This window comes from Lissotriton vulgaris, chromosome 2_1 (assembly GCF_964263255.1).
Source record: "Lissotriton vulgaris chromosome 2_1, aLisVul1.2, whole genome shotgun sequence".
NCBI classification, from domain to species: domain Eukaryota; kingdom Metazoa; phylum Chordata; class Amphibia; order Caudata; family Salamandridae; genus Lissotriton; species Lissotriton vulgaris.
In genome coordinates, this window is record NC_141687.1 from 14,044,570 (window position 1) to 14,062,518 (window position 17,949).

The 17,949-nt window shown below is 45.4% G+C and overlaps 1 protein-coding gene across 3 annotated transcripts in view; it reads left to right on the top strand.

Annotated features, from left to right (window-relative positions):
* The first annotated feature begins 486 nt into the window (after positions 1-486).
* Positions 487-17,949, top strand: part of LOC147729457 (uncharacterized) — a 128,229-nt gene continuing 110,766 nt past the window's right edge. The window contains exons 1-3 of one of the 3 annotated variants that reach the window (XM_086954327.1): positions 487-714; positions 830-867; positions 6,333-6,459. In XM_086954327.1, coding sequence (XP_086810453.1) covers positions 844-867; positions 6,333-6,459 — 151 coding nt within the window. In that variant the 5' untranslated portion in view covers positions 487-714; positions 830-843. Of the gene's footprint in view, positions 750-829; positions 868-6,332; positions 6,460-17,949 lie in introns of all 3 variants that reach the window. The other 2 variants (XM_086954326.1, XM_086954325.1) reach the window with 2 other exon arrangements.

The following is a 17,949-nucleotide window of genomic DNA, read 5'->3' on the forward strand; positions in this document are numbered from 1 at the left end:
AGCAGGGAGGCGAGGGAGTCTGACACTGAGCATGCGCACTGTGTGCTGAGTCCCAACTGCAGGGTGAGAGGGAGTTTGACAAGGAGCATGCGCAGTGAGTTCTATCTACGTGGAGGCGAACACTGTCACATTGAGCATGCGCACTGAGCGCTGTCTGCAGGGAGGAGAGCAGTCGACATCGAGCATGCGTGAGAGATGTATTCTGACACTGAGCGTGCGCACCAAGGGCTATGAGCACGTTAGATTAGTATTCTGAGACAGAGCATGCGCACTGAGTACTGCCTGCCGAGACGAGGCGTACTCTGGTACTGCGCACTGACAGACTGTACTCTAGCACTGAGCATGCGCACTGGGTAGCAGTGTCTGCCTAGAGCTGAGACAGGAAAAACCAGTCTGCCATTGAGCATGCGCAGTGAGGAGTCGTCACTCACGGGGTATAGCATTGAGCATGCGCACTGAGGAGTGGTGTCTACCGGAAGCTGCACCAGGAAGTCCCTGCCTGACTCTGCATTGGCGGTGCCTGCCCCTGCCTCCTCTCGCCCTGGGCGGCCGCACCTCCCTGGAGCACCACTGCTGCGGGGCGCGTGTGAGGTGTCTGTACCTCCAGCCTCTGACCTCTGACCTGTGAGGGGTGCTTCAGACCAGGAGCCTCCCTTAGCCTCTCCTACTCACCCCTCACCAGCGGCGGAGCTCACCGCCTGACAGCACCAGGGGGCGCTGCAGAGATGGCCCATCAGGGCCCAGACGAGGTGAGTACTCACCCCTCACCAGGGGGCGCTGCAGAGATGTCCCAGCAGGCTCCAGACGAGGTGAGTACCCCCCTCACCAGGGGGCGCTGCAGAGATGTCCCATCAGGGCCCAGACGAGGTGAGTACCCACCTCACCAGGGGGCGCTGCAGAGATGTCCCATCATGGTCCAGACGAGGTGAGTACCCCCCTCTCCATCAGCAGACCTCTCCCACCTAGGCAGCACAGTAGTGTACACTAGAGAGATGCCTCAGCAGGGCCCAGACGAGGTGAGCTCCCCCCTCACCAGCCACAGGGATCACTCGCCCACCTGGGCATCTCCAGTGGGCACTGGAGAGATGACCCTTATGTGAGCTGTGCCCAGGCTGCAGGCCTCATGTGTCTGTCTGAAATCTAGTCACAGTGTTCATTCAGTGCACCATGTCACCCTTCCCCCTCCACGAGGCACAAGGCAGACCTCCTCCCAGCAGTGGTAAAGAGGTGACCTGGAAGAGCGCCTTTCGCTTTGGTGCATGGAGAAGCCTGAGCTGCACTGAAGCTGTGCATGTGTGGTCAAGCGCCTTTCATACTCACTTCCTGGAGGTAGTTTCACCCCTTTGTGCAGCTTAGCTGGACTGAAGCGATGCATTTATTCCACCAAGGAGGAGAAATGTTTTTTAATCCCTCAAGAAGCGTTATGCTAGAAGACCTTCTAACTCACATTCTCGCTCACACCTAATACCCTCCACAAATGTTACTTGCACCTGGGTGTGAGGTCAGTGGGTTTGCACCTGTTATTGCAGGACAAACAGGTAAAAGAAATACCACAGTGGGTGTATGGGAAAGAAATTGGAACAGTCAGAGGAGTTTGAGCACCCGGTGGGTTGAACACACGTATGGTGCACACTGGAGATCTTTGTGCAGAAGGACATCTTACAAGTCTGTGGTGTAAAAGAAGGGACCCTTTTTGCAGGAGGACAGTGTACTTGTAGGTGGTGTGCAAGAAGGGACCCTTTGTGCCAGAAGGACTGTGTTCTTGTCTATGGTGTGGAAGAAGAAGGAACCCTTTATGTAGAGGGATAGAGTTCTTGTCTGTGGTGTGCAAGAAGGGACCCTACATGCTAAGGGACATTGTACTTGTCTGTGGTGGAAACGAAGGGACCCTTTGGCCCTTTGTCAGGGTCTCGGAGACTATTGAAATGACTCTGGATGGTTGGGACGGTTGCATTATTGATACTGCTGGGCCACTCCGTAGCATTCGATGTAATCTCACATGACATCCTTATCCAGTGAATCCAAGATGCAGGGATCTCCCATAAAGCGTTAGCGTGGTTCAAATCCTTCCTTACCGATAGGAGACAAACTTCTAGGAGAATTTCATCTAAGAAAACATATCACCAGGGGTGTGCCCAAGGCATCATTTTCTAGCCCTGCCCTTTTTAATAGCTATGTTGCCCCCTTAATATTTCTGATTGACTCCTATGGAATTGCAACCACCTCGAATGCAGATCATTTCATTAGAAAAGGGGTCTACCGGTTCTGATTTGAATTTTCAAAAGTGTCTTTTTAATGTAATCTCATGGATGCATAATAATCATCTTCAATGAAATTCAGGGAAAACAGAGATTCTACTTTATGTAAAATCCAATTTATTTTTTTGTATACACTGGTGGCCTTACTTAGTTCCCCCTCCACAAGATACGGTTAAGGTGGCCTTGTATGTGGAGTGGAAGAAGGGACCCTTTGTGCAGAGGGACAGTGTACGTGTCTGTGGTGTACAAGAAGGGGATCTTTGTGCAGAGGGACAGTGTACTTGTCAATCAATCAATCGTCTTGTAAAGCGCAACCACTCACCCGTGAGGGTCTCAAGGCGCTGGATGTGGGGGGGACTGCTGATCCGTCAAAGGCGCTGTAGTTCAGTCGAAGAGCCAGGTCTTGATGTCCTTCCTGAATTGAGGCAATGATAATGATTGCCTGAGGCGGAGAGGCAGGGTGTTCCAGGACTTTGCTGTGATGTAGGAGAAGGATCTTGCTCCGTCTGTGGTCTTTCAGATCCGTGGGACGGAGGCCACGGCCAGATGGCAGAGCGCAGGTGTCTGGTGGGTGTGTGGGATGTGAGGCGGTGGTTAAGGTACGCAGGTCCCGCGTCTCTTAGGGCTTTGTAGGCATGTGTGAGGAGCGTGAACGTGGTTTTGTTGACTGGGATCCAGTGTAGGTGTTGAGGATGAGTTTGGAAGAGGCGTTCTGAATGTTCTGCAGTGTCTTGAGGAGTTTCTGGGTGATGCCGGCCTAGAGTGCATTTTTCGTAGTCGATTCTGATGCTGGTGAGTGTGTGGGTGACCAACTTTCTTGACTCAGTGGGGATCCCCTTGAAGATCTTTCGGAGCTGGCATAGCGTGTGGTAGTAGGATGATGAGATGGCATTGATCTGGCGGTTCATCGGGAGCAAGGAGTCCAGTATGATGCCATGGTTTTGTGCGTGCTCTGTGGGGGGTGGAGGGGTTCCAAGAGCTGCAGGCTTGTCAGTGGTGTAAACGAAGGGGCCCTTTGTGGTCTGTGGTGTGCAAAAAGGAACCCTTTGTCCAGAGTGACAGGGTACTTGTCTGTGGTGTGCAAGGAGTGACTCTTTGCTCCTTATTAGAATCGTAGGAAATCTGCGAATTCTACCTGATGTTCTAGGATGTTTCACTGGTTGCACCTCTAGAGTACTTCCCTTCACCTGTGTGGTGAAGAGGGTTAACATGACAGATTGCAGACTGAATTATCTCAAATGCGTGTCAGGATAATAGCTTGAACAGATTTAAGTATGTAGAGTCACACATTTTGGCCTTCGGTTGAAGCCAGTGAATGTCCTCAGTTTGGGCAGAATGTGGTCTTGGTGGTAAGATCAAATATGAGGCAGGCTGTGTGGCTCCAGCAGAACTATCATAGCTGTGGTTTGCAGGCACACTGTGTTGTGAGCCATATTGTCTAATACTGGCATAGCTGAGTAGGCACGCTATTTAGGAGCGGGCTGAGGCACTCAATCAGCCCTGGCATAGATGTTGTGTGATGGTGCAATGTCTTTATGAGCCAGAATGTCTGACTCAGGCAACACTGGCCTAACTGTAGTGCGCAAATGTATTGACTTTGCAATGAATCCCCTAGGGCTCCTAAGGATACCACATGTGTCCTTCCTATACTTTTCAAATTGTGAAGCAATCTTTTCTAGAGCCTGTTAAATCACACAGATGTATATTGAGGATTTAATTTAGGTGATGATAGTTGTTCATTGTTGTCAGTTGTAAGAATGTTATGTTGGTATAAAAACAACGTGCTTTGGTCTAATTCCCCAAAGGGGTTATTGGCACGGTCACAAGGAAGGTCAAGTTGATGTACGATCTAATAAACATAAGAGGGTCCCTGAAAAGCAAATCTCAAGGGGAAAAAACAGGGAAACAGCAACACAATATACAGTAGAAAGAACCCCCTAAATACTGATTACATCAAAACAGTCCCACACAGACAGCATCACAATTATATAATTTTTTTTATATTTTATTTTCAAAAAATATATATATCATCATTTCTTTCAATGAATAGTCCATAATTTTTCAAAAAATATTTTTGAACATAAAATTAATACAATTAAATATGACTCACATCTAGATCTAATGTATGCGAGTCCCGACATAGACGAAGCAATATAGAGAATTGAGGTACATGTCTCAGCAACCACAACAACGTAAAGAAAATTACTAATCAGAGAGAAAAAATATATCATTTTACAAAAACAAAACGTACACCATAAACATTCACAACCACAAAAATGCGCATTTTTGTGGTTGTGATTGTTTATGATGTATGTTTTGTTTTTGTAAAATTATATATTTTTTCTCTCTGATTAGTAATTTTCTTTGTTTTTTTGTGGTTGTTGTTTATGTATATATTAATTATGTTTTTGTTGTTGTTGAGACATGTACCTCAATTCTCTATATTGCTTTGTCGGGACTCTCATAAATTAGATCTAGATGTGAGTCATATTTAATTGTATTAATTTTATGTACAAAATATTTATTGACAACAATGAACAACTATCATCACCTAAATTAAATCCTCAATATGCATCTCTGTGATTTAACATGCTCTAGAAAAGATTGCTTCACAATGCCTGTATTTCAAATTTTAAATGTGTGGACATGTTGAGTGGGTGTCCTAACCATTTTACCAGGAGAATCATGCCAGCAATGGGGGCATATCGTGAAGTTTGAAAGATGCAACTGACAGCCCAAAATGTCCATGATGGCCTTACTTGCAAGCACAGAGCACCTTTGGTTCTCCTTGGACTGCACCGTACTGAACCTCATTCTTCCTATAAGGAACAATTAAGCACTGTTGACTTTAAGCACTTTAGTACCATACACAGGCATTTTCTTGATTTGTATCTTAAACTTGAGGCCATTCTGAGCAGCTGGCCAATCCTGTGTATAAGAAGCTCTATCTGGACGCCTGGTAAAGTTGATGAAGCTTGCAACGGGTAACCTCCAAAATGTCTATGAGGGCCTTATACTTGTAAGCACAAAACACTTTTTGAAATCTCTGTATTGCACTTTACTGGGTCGCACTTTAACTGCATGGACTGCTGAAGCACTTTCAGCCGCAAACACTGGAGTCCGCCCGCCATCGTAGTGGGGAACGGGACCGCCACCATACATACTGTGGTCCCGCACACCGAATTAGGATGCGACCGCCATTTTGCAATTTAGCATTGCGGTGGGTGCTGCTGACTGCAGCACCCGTAGCGATTTAAAAAATGCACGTTGTGCATTTCACTGCACTATGTGGCAAGCACCGCACAGTGCCTGCCACTTGGTGCAGTGAAATGTAGGGGGGTACCCCCAGTGCACAAACTCCTCTACCCACTACTTGGGGCCCCCGCAATGGGTCCCCGAAACAATCCCCGCCATCTTTTTCATGGCGGTTTCCCCCCATGGAAAGGGTACCTGAAGCCAGCATCCTAATTTTGACGGACGGTGCTGCTAGGCACCGCCACCATTTTAGGGATGCAGACCGCTCCACCGGGCAATTGGTATGATTACCTGTGGCGGTTCCGTGGCGAACGGTCTTTGCGTCCGCCACGGTCACAGTATGGATCCGCCCACCATCCTAATCTGGCGGGCGGTGACTCGCCCGTCGTTGGCGGTGGATTGCCACCGCACGGCTGGCGGTGGCAGTCCTTCCACCATTGTAATGACCCCATAAGTTACTGTGTGCAGCCCCGCAGCTCCAGTGACTTAGGCAATGCTAGGTGAAAGCATATGTGCAATGTTGGCAAACTGGGTATGGGGAGCCTAAGCGGATCAAAAACGTGACGTTTACTCTTTCACCAAATATTGTTTTTACTATGCCTTATTGTATTTTATTATTTCTTTTTCTGTTGAGATGTTATGATTTTAATTAATTAATTAATTGAACATCACTTCACTGCTGCCACATCTTATCAGAGATTGGTTATGCCTAAGTCTATCTGCAAGCAGTGTCCTCCTATACATGAGTGTCTTCCTCAGTGTATATCACCTGAAGTTTGTGAAGTCGGTGATTGATTTATGTCAATCTTGCTGTTTCAGGTTTCGATTACATTCTGCGATGTCGCCGCCTGTTTCTCTGAAGAGGAGTGGAAGCTCTTGCATAACTGGCAGAAGGAACTTTACAAAACTGTGATGAAGGAAATTCAGCAGGCCTTCTCTTCCCTGGGTGAGCTTGTTCTCGCTTCTTTCATCATGGCTACATTATCTTTGAATTGTTTATCTTGGTCTCTCTCCTGAGTTTCTGAACATTAGATAGGTTTGACATTGTTGATGATTTGACAACAGTGTAAGATGTAGTTTAGTATTTCCCTCTCTTTCTACTATCATATAATATTTTCTACTGACCTACTTAGAGAGCAAAGTGAAAAATATGTACCTGAGGGGAGAAATCAGGACACCGTTGCCTGCTGTGCTTCCTCACACTGTTGCAGGGTATGGTGGGTGTAAGTCTAGCAGTCTGTGTGCTGCTGTTTGCAGTCCCCTATGACAGTTCCTAGGATTGTACTGGAGTCATCCACAAGTCCTGACCTGTTTCAGTTCTCCACGTCTCCAGCATTAGCTGCCTGGCTCCAAGTTACACAAGCTCTGGGATATGACTCTGAATATTCCAATGACCTGATTGCATTCATACTTGCCCCTGAGCACGGCAGTGTACGTAGATGCCCCAGGGATACTTAGACGCCCCAAGGATACTTAGACACCCCAGGGATACTTTGACTCCCCAGGGATACTTTGACTCCCCAGGGATACTTTGACTCCCCAGGGATACTTTGACTCCCCAGGGATACTTTGACTCCCCAGGGATACTTTGGCGCCCCGGGGATACTTTGACGCCCCAGGGATACTTTGACGCCCCAGGGATACTTTGACGCCCCAGGGATACTTTGACGCCCCAGGGATACTTTGACGCCCCAGGGATACTTTGACGCCCCAGGGATACTTTGACGCCCCAGGGATACTTTGACGCCCCAGGGATACTTTGATGCCCCAGGGATACTTTGACACCCCAGGGATACTTTGACACCCCAGGGATACTTAGACATCCCAGGGATACCTAAACACGCAGAATCTCCTTGTATAAACTTAAGCTACTGAGTGGGCGTTTCAGAGGTGATTAAACCCTGCGCTGCTACAGTCTACCTACATCAGGTGCTCTTCTGATTAACTTTTTAAATATAGCAAATGAGTAGCAGGGAGCCTATGCCATCAATGTCATACCCAAAGAAAAGCAAACTTTTTATTCAGATTTGTTCAAGAAATAAACCATTGCACTTAAGTGTTTCTTTACATGTGACATGGAGGCCATTTCTTTATTATTAGTTAACGTTTTGCACCAGCCAGAACATGTTTCACTAATTTTTGTCTGCCTTTTTAAGGCCTGAGCGATGGTATCTATGTAGTGTTTCATGTATGATCTCAGTATTACGTACAGAACACATACTATCTTCACAAAAATGTTTTTGGTTTTGGTATAAAAATCTTAGGAAGGTAAAATTCTGGGAGCTCATTAGCCAGAAGTGCAAGTTATGGGGCTGCTTATTCACGATTCCAAAATTACTGTGAAGAAACATTTTTCTACTGTTTTGAGAATGTTGTAATTTTTCTGACTCTGGGTCAGATTTACAATTTTTTTGCACTGGATTTGCATCAAAAACGTGGCACAAACCTGCACAACGTGTTTTGGTTGATTTACTTTGGTGCTGAAAAGTTGCCCGGAAGTAACACAATGTAGCACACAGCCCTGGTTTGCATTACTCTGTGCGAATGAGCTGTTCTATGGGTAGTACATGGCCATGTCCATGCAACCACTGTTGGGTTTTGGGCTAAAACCCCATCTTTTAGCAATTCTAGACTAGATTTTGCACCAAAAATTAACTCCACTTGAAGCAGGAGTTAAAATGGAGAAATGTTTTTATTTATCTTAGCTTTTCTCTCTTTGCTTGTATGCTCCACCGTACAGCACACATTTGAAATAGGGAAAGTTTTAAAGTTAGTCTTAGCATAGAAGTTTGCACTGGAAGGGTTGCCTATACCAGACCCATGCAGACCCCCTTTGCACTAAGACAGCTGATAGTGTGTCGGTGCTAGAAAGAGCAGGCATGAGCAATATCTTAGTAGCAATAGCGCTCTCCGGTTCTCGCCCTCTCATGCAACGCTGTGTTGTGTGAAAGTTTAGGAAATCTGGACCCTAGTTTGTGTAACTCGAAGCACTGTTTAGTTGACAGTGTTCCTTTCTTCAAAGCCATGCTTTTGGGACAGAGATTGCCATTCCGAGATAGGACAAAGTTTTAATATCTGTGAAAAGAAGAGTGTATGGACAAAATGTTGAGTTTTTAATATTGTGTCAAAAATATCATTAGCGCAGAAGTTTTATGTTACAAAATATCTTTGTCAAAAAGATTGTTTTTTTTGTTATTGTTTCAAATAATATTTCTTTACATAAATATATTTGTAAAAACTATTGTTGCTTGGGTAAATTAATTTATTGTTGGAGTTTCGTTTACATGTTAATGTATATTCAACTGTTTTTTTTGTTTGTAATGTATATTTTAGTGCCATGGTGTTGGTTTTTGTAGTTTTCTTAGAATAGGGTGGGATGTCAACTTATAAATAATTGAATTTAAATGCGAATTATTTTTTAATTGTTAATTATGCAATCGATGTTTTAAATTGTTTTATTTTGTACATTTTCAATTAATTTTTTTTTTAATATCCTGTAAAATTGTAATGCTTATATTTTTGTTAGTAAGGTATATTTTAGTTGAAAGTTGTATTTGCAAGGAAATAGGGTAGAAAGAAAACAAATTATTAATTGGTTAATTGATAACTATTAATTTTATTGTTGAAAAAACTATCTACTTTATTTGTTTTACATTAAAAATCGAGTTTTAAGTGTTTTAAATAATAATGTGTAGTGCAGTGCAAAAGTTTCAAGTAAAGTAATATTTGTTTAAGTTGTTTACTATGTAAGTTATTATTTTCTGGCGTTTCCCTTTTTTTAAAGTAGGTAAGTATATTATATTTACATATTTTCTTCTCATTTGTATTATGTATTTATCAATTTTTGCCAGTATGTAATTTCTTTTTTTATAATATCAATTTCATTTTATTTGTTTGTAGCTATTTACATATTTTGTTGAAAATGATTAGGAAGTAGGTTGTTTTTTGTACTACCTCCAAAATCCTTCAAAGTACATTTTATGTACTGCAAAGAAGTCCTGTGCACACGTGTGAGTGGAGGGGTTTACAGTGAAACAGGTATTGTTAACAATAGAGAAAGTTCAAATAATGTAAGATGAGATCTCGAAGTTTAAGCAAAAGGATTTATAAATCAATCCGGATCAGTACAACGTACATTCTACCAGCCGACACGTGCTTTGTCACAACATGTACAATTGTGACTCTTCAGGGCTGTAGTATAACGGTGCCACAATTTCAGGAATGTAAAATGTGCGGGTGGTTGAGATAGATGTGGGGTGATGTGGGATATCTGGCACTTACTGACCTTGATAGTGAGGCCCGCCTTCTACAGAGCCTTTCACACTTCCTAGAGGTGGTGCAAGTGATCTTCCCTGCTGGAACTGAACACTGCAATTTCATCCAGGGAGGCGGTACAAAAATCCTCAAGTCCAGCCAACACCTGGTTGACCGACCTCTGAAGGTGGCAGGGGCATTCTTCAACCCAAAGGGCATCACCCAGAACTAGTGGTTCCCCTCTGGTGTTGAGAATGCAGACCTCTCCTTGGCCCCATCAGTCAAGGCAATCTACCTGTACCCAAATATTAAATCAAATGTACTGAGGAATTTTGGCCGCTCTCAACTGATCTATGAGCTCTTCCGCTCTGGGGATGCGATGTGCATTAGTCCTGGTGACAGCATTGAGCCCACAGTAGTCCACACAGAACTGAAGGTCAGAAGTGGCTCCAGGTACAGCAGTCTTTGGGAGCAAGGCCACTGGGGTGGCCCAAGGACTGTTGGAGGGCTCTATCACCCTTAATGCCAACATCTTAGAAACCTCTTCTTTGATGCTGGTTCTGACCCTTTCATTCAATCTGTACATTTTGTGCTTTACAAGAGGACTGTCCCCACTGTCCATATCATGGGTACACCAGTGGCTGACACCTGGGCTCAGGGAGAACAGCATGGCAAACTGCCCCAACAGCTGGCAACAGTTACTCTGCTGCTCTGGGGTCCGTGAAGGGGGGAGGGTCACACCTTCCACTGACCCATCTTGCTCTTTGTCAGACAGGAGGTTAACTCTCTTCTTCCACCCCATCATCTGTTGCCAAGAGCATGCTTACTTCAGACCTCTCAAAGTCAGGTTGAGGTGGTTCACATGAAGGACCTATATATACCACAAAACTCCTCGAGTCTAGACAAAAGGTGGGAGAATGGGAAAGGGGAGGGGTAAAAGTATGTCAAAGGTTAAGACAACAGCCTCCTCTATACGAGAAGAGAACCTCTTTAGCCAGAACCCATCATTTACAGATTGTGATGTTTCATCATTTGGGTCTAGCCTCCTCTCACCAGGGACCTCAGTCTTCAGAATTGACTAGGGTACCCTTAGCAGATTGAAGAGCTAGAGGATGGCTGATGACTCCACAGGGTACAACATAGAACCCAAAGGTATACCTTCGTGCTGAGTGAAGAGGGTTTTTTTAACTAAAGAAGAAGAAAAAGTGCAGCGCTGAGTGAACAAAAGGGTGTGTTTAAAAATGACTAAAGGAGCTCTATATCAATGATTAAAAAGCAGTATGCTAACACTTTGTCATATGGTTACTGCGTTTCTATATATTGTGTTAAGTTAGCATGAGTTTATTAAATGTTTAAACACCCTATTTTCCTTCGGCTTCAGTTTGCACACGACACCTAATTGTTATTGTAGCTTTCAACCTAGACGAAAGATGTGATTTATTTGAGAATAATATGTTATTGCTCTGATATCAGTCGTGCTTGGTACACTTGGTACAAATGTCTGCACACTGAGAACTGCACCCTCTAAGAATAACCTAACACAAGGTTGCTGAAGGCCTGATCCTCGCACCACATTAGACATAACACAAATAATGTTGCTGCCAACATTGGGCTCTACTCGGGTTTAAGATAGAGTTACAGGGAATGAATCAACACACTTGATGCTTCGCATGCAGAGAGCTGGTAGCTGTTGATGTGATCTACTCCTACTGAAATTTAGAGGTATGGGCCCGCCCTGCTAGAACCCAAATGAGACCTTCTTAGATATAATATAATATGCTAAATAGGGTGCGCGAAATATAGGTGATACAGAATTCTATAGATTTTTGCATCATAACATGCTATCTCCTTTTGCTTACTATGGATTAGTGACTATGCTGCTAACTCTGATTTTTATAATATGTATGTTGATATTATACAAGATACTGCGTTTGAGAACTTTGCATTGAAAAATAAACATTTCAAACTTGCACGTGAGTTCTTTGCCTCCCAGTTTCGGTTTGTAATGATTATATAACGAAAGAGTGTTCATGTGTTCCACGATACCTGAGGTACCCTAAGTTCATGTTCTGGATTGTCTAAATCATTGGTAAGTTATTACTACCGATGAGACACTGTAGCTAGCTTGGTAAGGGGATTTCTGAAACTACGGTGAGTTTTGGGTCACCCTAACTCACCCAGGTTCTAGATCTCTGTGCACGGTTCTGTGGGAGAACGGAAACCCTGCTACATGGCGCCCATACGTTGTTGGCCTTATATCATGACACTCGAGTAGTATATCATTCGACCCTTAACACCTTCATTCCCGTTTCCGGAAAACGGCAGTGTCGGAAAAACCTACCTGTTTTTGAAATAGGTCTTTTTCAAGCTTGAATCTATCTAAAAACGGTTTCATTGAATTACTACCCAGTTGTGCTACAAAGTAATCTTTGTTTTTTCACTTTCCTGTGCTGACATGGCACAAGCCGTGGACATCCCGCCGCATAGTCGCATTGCGGTGCGTGACCATTTGCGGGCTTATAATGTACCTGTGGAAGGCTTGGCTGTTGTTCTAGTGGTGAGTGCTGAACATGCTTACCCGTACGAACTGTTTTATCCGTGGGTGACATTTCCGGCGGTGAACGCTAATTCGGGTGTTTTCCACTCCTACACTGCTACGGCTGTACCGGCTGCGTATGCTCCGTACAGAGCACTGGAGGTTCCTATTGATGCTTGGCAGCATGGAGTTTGGTTTGGTGGCGCCCTACCACACGCTTTAACCGCTCCGAGGTTGGGTCCTTTGTCCATTCCGGGCACTCCTTGGCCCGCTTTGGCTGGATTCACACCTCACCCTAATCAAGCCACTTGTGGCATAGCTGATCTGCGGCAACTTCATGAAGTCGCAGTGGCAGTGATTAGAGCGCTTGTTCATTACACTAGCCATAATGTTCAAGACGTAGCCCCTAGGGGTGCACAGCTTCGTGCAGAACAGGCAGGTTTGAAAATCAACCCTGTCATGGTGATTTCCGTGATGGGCAAAAAGCCCCAGGACAAGGATGATTTTCCGTTCTGGCTTGCAGAGAAATTCGGCCAGCTAGAAGCTGTGTTTCCTAATACGAAGCCCGGTGATAAGCACCGGATTCTTACACTAAGTTTACCGAAAGATTTGGCACCTGAGCTTGTTGACTGTGAGACCTGGGGTAAGACTTTTGCAGCGGTCTATTCGAGGTGCTACGGCACCCCGTCTGTGACCAATCTGGGTGCGGTCCTTAAACGTGTTCAAGACGAACACGGACCGGAGTCGGCGGTCGAATTGGGTATGCGCCTGTGTGGCTCCTTTGATGTAGTTTGCGATCTGATCCTTGCAAATGTCAAGGGAGATGCAGTGAACTTTCAGGTTGCTAACGCTTTGGCGTTGATTCCCGAGGCCGAAAGACCCCGTCAGTTGGCAAGGATTATTGTGGCTGCTTATAAAACGGTTGGCCGCAATGCAAAGGGGCTTAAGGCTTTTCCTGATAAAGAGAAAAAGCAGCCCCAGGGTCAGTCTTCGGAAACTAGTGGTCAACCTAAGTCCAAGAAACAGAATTGGCCTAAAAAGCAGAATCAGAGTAAGCAACAACAACAACAAACACAGGTTTCTGCTCCTGCGTCTCCGTTGCCTGCGCAGTCAGATCGTGTTTATGATTTGCGCGACCGCGCGATGATTAAATCGCCTGAGAGGTTTCAGGCTTCTGACCAACGCTCTCCTCGTTCCTTTCAGGACTCATCGGCTCCGTCAACCGGTGGTGGAGGGGGCGGCAGGGGCCGGGGTGGCCAGCAAGGACGTGGTCCGCCCCGCCCGCGTAACGGTGGAGAGCAGCAGGAAGGCGCTACGCCCAAGAGACCACAGTTTGCCACGAAGAAAGTCGCCGCCCTGACAGCGCATCGATATGCCCCAGATAGTGAGAACGCGGCTTCGGAATCTGACGCGGGCTCTGACCTTGCTGGACAGTGCAGCAGAGATTACCATAGAGAGAGAGGCCCTCCGTCCACTGTTGAAGGTGACAGCGACTGACACTTATGTTGTGATTGAAACTGCTGATACGCATGTTGCTCCCCCTGAACGTCTTTTTGAAATTGTCCTGTTAATTGAAGGTGACATGCAGCGAACTGTAAAAGGGGTATTTTGGGAAAATCTTTCGTCTACGTATGACATTCTGCTTTCGGAGGCTGACTGGCCCCCACCTTTTGTTCTCGCAGCTCCGCGAGGGGAGGAGGTGATCCTCCCCAGTTTCGCGCACACTGTATCGAGAGTGGAAGCGCTGCATTTTGCAGAAGAGTGAGCTTCGGCGCTTGCGCCGGCTGTGTACCGCAATCAGTGTGGCTGGGATAAATTGTCTCCAAGCCACGAGATTCCTTTACGGTCTCAGCCGCAGCCTCAACCTCAATATCCCATACGGCGTGAAGCCAAAGCTTCAGTCGCGGCTATCCTTGAACAATTGGAATATCAAGGTGTAATTGAAACGTGTGTGTCACCGATGAATAACCCCCTTTTTACTGTAAACAAGCCGGACGGCTCATATCGTTTGGTTTTGGATTATAGGCATTTAAACTCGCATTGCCGGAACTGCGCAGTACAGAATACTCATGGCTCTGCTTTAGTGAATAGTCTTGAGCGTAAACGGTTCAAAACCACGCTTGAAATTTCCAATGGTTTTTTTGCACATAGATTAGATGGTCTAAGTTCTCAATGGACCAGTTTTACATGCGGCGGTGTGCAAAAAATGTTTCGGCGTCTCCCAATGGGCTATAAGAATAGTCCTGGGGTATTCTCCGCCCGCATTGTCTCTCTTCTGGAGGGCATCGACCCAGTTGCTTGTTCGTATGTGGATGACGTTTATCTCACAGACGACGATCTTTGGGAGCATCTGTGTCGAGTGAATAGCATAATTTGTAACTTTGCAGACATAGGTTACAAATTTAACTTTGCAAAGTCGCACATTGCAGAGTACACAGTGTTGTTTCTCGATTACGAGCTTAACAACGAGGGAAAAGGGTTAGCACCTCACTTCCTGGAGAAATGCGCACAATTGCGCTCTCCGACAACACTGAAGAAATTACAATCTTTGCTGGGTTTTTTGAATTTCGGGAGAACTTACATTCCGGAATATGCCCAGCGTATCAAGCCTTTGTATGCTTTGATACAACCATCTTTCTCCAAATCATGCTGGCTGCCTGAGCATTCCGCCATTCTGCAGTCTTTGCAGGCTGATTTGCTCGCTTCTGAATACTTACAGACTCGTGATAACCAGACCAACCTGGTGATAAGAATTATCCCTGGGGCGGTGGGTTTCACGTACCTGACTTTTAATGAAGGAGATACAGTACCTATTGCTTACAAGTCACACTTGTACACTTCGGCTGAATTGCGTTTTTCCACTGTGGAGAAAGTTTTAACGGCTGTGCAGATGGCAATTCTTAAGGAACGTGCCCTGTCACAAGGAAAGCGCATGTTGGTTGTTACCCCGTGTCCTGCCTTAGAGGCGGTTACGAAAGCCAGTGTACCTAATTCCAAAGCTTTTCACCCTCAGTGGATTCAATGGGCTGCATCCTTGACGTCCCAGGATGTCACGTTTATTTTTGACGCCACTTTACGGTCGCAGGAGTATTTACAGTATGAATTTGTTCATCCTGCTCTTTTAGCAATGCGGCCGTTGGAGGATTTCCATTGCATCATTTACACTGATGGTTCGGCGCAGGTTGCGCATGGCTCTAAACATGCCTACCTTTCCGCTTGCGCCATTGTGGTCGGTACCATGGTGAACGATGAGTTCAAGTCCAGTGTCGTGCACACGCAGACGCTTGGAGACTGCACCGCACAATTAGCAGTGCTTCGTGCTCTGATGCTTGCATTGGAGTACGCAGATCCTAGTGTGACGACTTTGATCGTAAGTGACTCTTACTACTGTGTCCAGTCTTACAATGAAAACTTGTTCTTTTGGATTCAGAATGAGTTTCGTGATTCCAAAGGTAGCACAATAAAACATAAAATGATCTGGGTCCGAGTGGCGGAACTTAAAGAGAAGTTGCCACTCGTGTTTGTGATTCATACTCTCGGTCATCAGCGCGTGGGGGTCCACGCTGTTGGCAATTCGCTTGCGGATGAAGCAGCGAAGTCAGCGGTATCAAAATACTTAGTTGCAGCAGTCACGAGGTCCAAAAGCAAAATAGATGATAACATCTTGGCAGCTGTTGCTGCGACCGAGAAGGGAGGTAAATATCCTGCGGGGTTCCCTTCCAAATACACATACCACTTAAGTCCCGATAAGGTTCCTTATGTGAAAATTCCTGATGTTGGCGAACGGCTAGTTCCCAACTCGGATCGCAGGGCAGCTTTGATTACAGCGGCTCATGAAGGTGTGGCGTCTGCGGGCGTCTCAGCCACTGTAACTCAGCTACAACAGAGGTTCTGGTGGCGGGGACTGTACAAACAGACGCGCGATTATGTCCTTCAATGTGACATTTGCCAGCAGATTAAACCTTCGACTGCTGCGCGTCTGCCTCAGACACAGTTGTACATCTCTAATAAACCGCTTGGATGCGTTTATTTGGATCACTGCGGTCCATTTTCTTCTGATACTGCATACAAGTACATCTTGGTAGCAGTTGATTTGTGCACACGCTTTGTGTGGGTATGGCCACATCGGAGCGCTGATTCACGAACTGTCATTAAGGATTTGCGAGTCTTTGTGGGAATTTTTGCCTGTGGTACCTTCCATTCGGATCAGTGTCCGGCTTTCGCCTCTAAGGCGTATAAGGATGCTATGGTTTCGTTTGGGGTCCAAGTCAAGTTTTCGAGTCCCTACAGGCCCGAGGGCAATAGTGTAGTTGAACGAATGAACCGCGACTTAAAGCAATCTTTGACAGCTCGAGTTATAGGCACTGCAGAAACTGGTTAGCCCACCTCAATGGCGTGCAGCGTGCGCTTAATAATCTCCCTAAAAGGTCTCTGGGTGGGCGGACCCCGTACGAAATGCTCTTTGGTATCAAGATGTACGTCCCTGACCTCGATGGTTTAGACTGCAAGGCCCAGGCCTCGGCCTTTGACGTAGATGAACATTGCAATGTTTTACAGGATCTACAAAAGACCAGAGACAGTCTAGCAAAGGAACATTTGCCCTCCACATCGGATGATGCGTTGCAGATCCCGGTAGTTGGCTGGCTACCCCAAGTTGGAGAACTGGTTCGAGAGAAGATCGATAACAAGAAAGAGTTTGGTCCCTCATATCGTGCACCGGTTCGAGTTCTTGGAGTGAAGGGCACAAGAACAGTCATTTTACCACAACTTCCAGGTCGTAAGGAAAACAGATTTATTTCTATTGACAATGTCAAGACACACAGGGTGGCCGATTCTTCATAGCATGACACCGGCTGTATCCTGTCCTTCCATGGTGAGGCACTCTGTGCTGGCTATTACATCTGGTGCAGAACAGGAGGTGTCCCTCGAGATGCCTGCCATATCCAGTCCTTTATTAAATACTATTCCTGTTACTAACATTGATGAGCTGAACTACACCTATCCTGCTGATTTATCGATGCCTGATTTGCAGACTCGTTTGGCCGACCAGTCCAGATTCTCTTTTGACTCTGTTTCGGAACTTTCAAAGAAACCCTCAACTATTGCAAAATATGCCACGTTGTTTAAAAAAAAATTTTTAATTCCCCCTTGGACATACATTTGGTTGATCTTATTTTCATTTTACCTTTTTATGTCAATTGGTTTTGTGTTTTATTTTTTCCGCCTGATCGATGGTCACTACGTTAAAGAAAGAACAGGAATTCGGTACCTTAATGGAACATTGGCCCCTCTTTCCTCTTCACATTCAGCGCACAGACTGAAACGAAACTTAAATACAGTCAACATTACAGCTTGGCCTGTCCTTGATGGGATTGTGTGGGATGCAGTTAGATTTCAAATACATGGGCCCACTGAAGTGATTAATGTTCCGAATGTGCTTAGAGTAAACATGGTAGATGTGATTAAACAAAATATACGTTCTGATGATTGGGATATTCAGGCCGTAGAAGCACTATTTTCTGATTTGAAATACTATGCAGCTTTTGATGCTGAAGACTTATATTTAGATTCTATTAATTATGGTGATTTGTTTTGCTTCCAACATTATGGTAATCATTTTCTCCATAAGACAAATTCCAGGAGGGT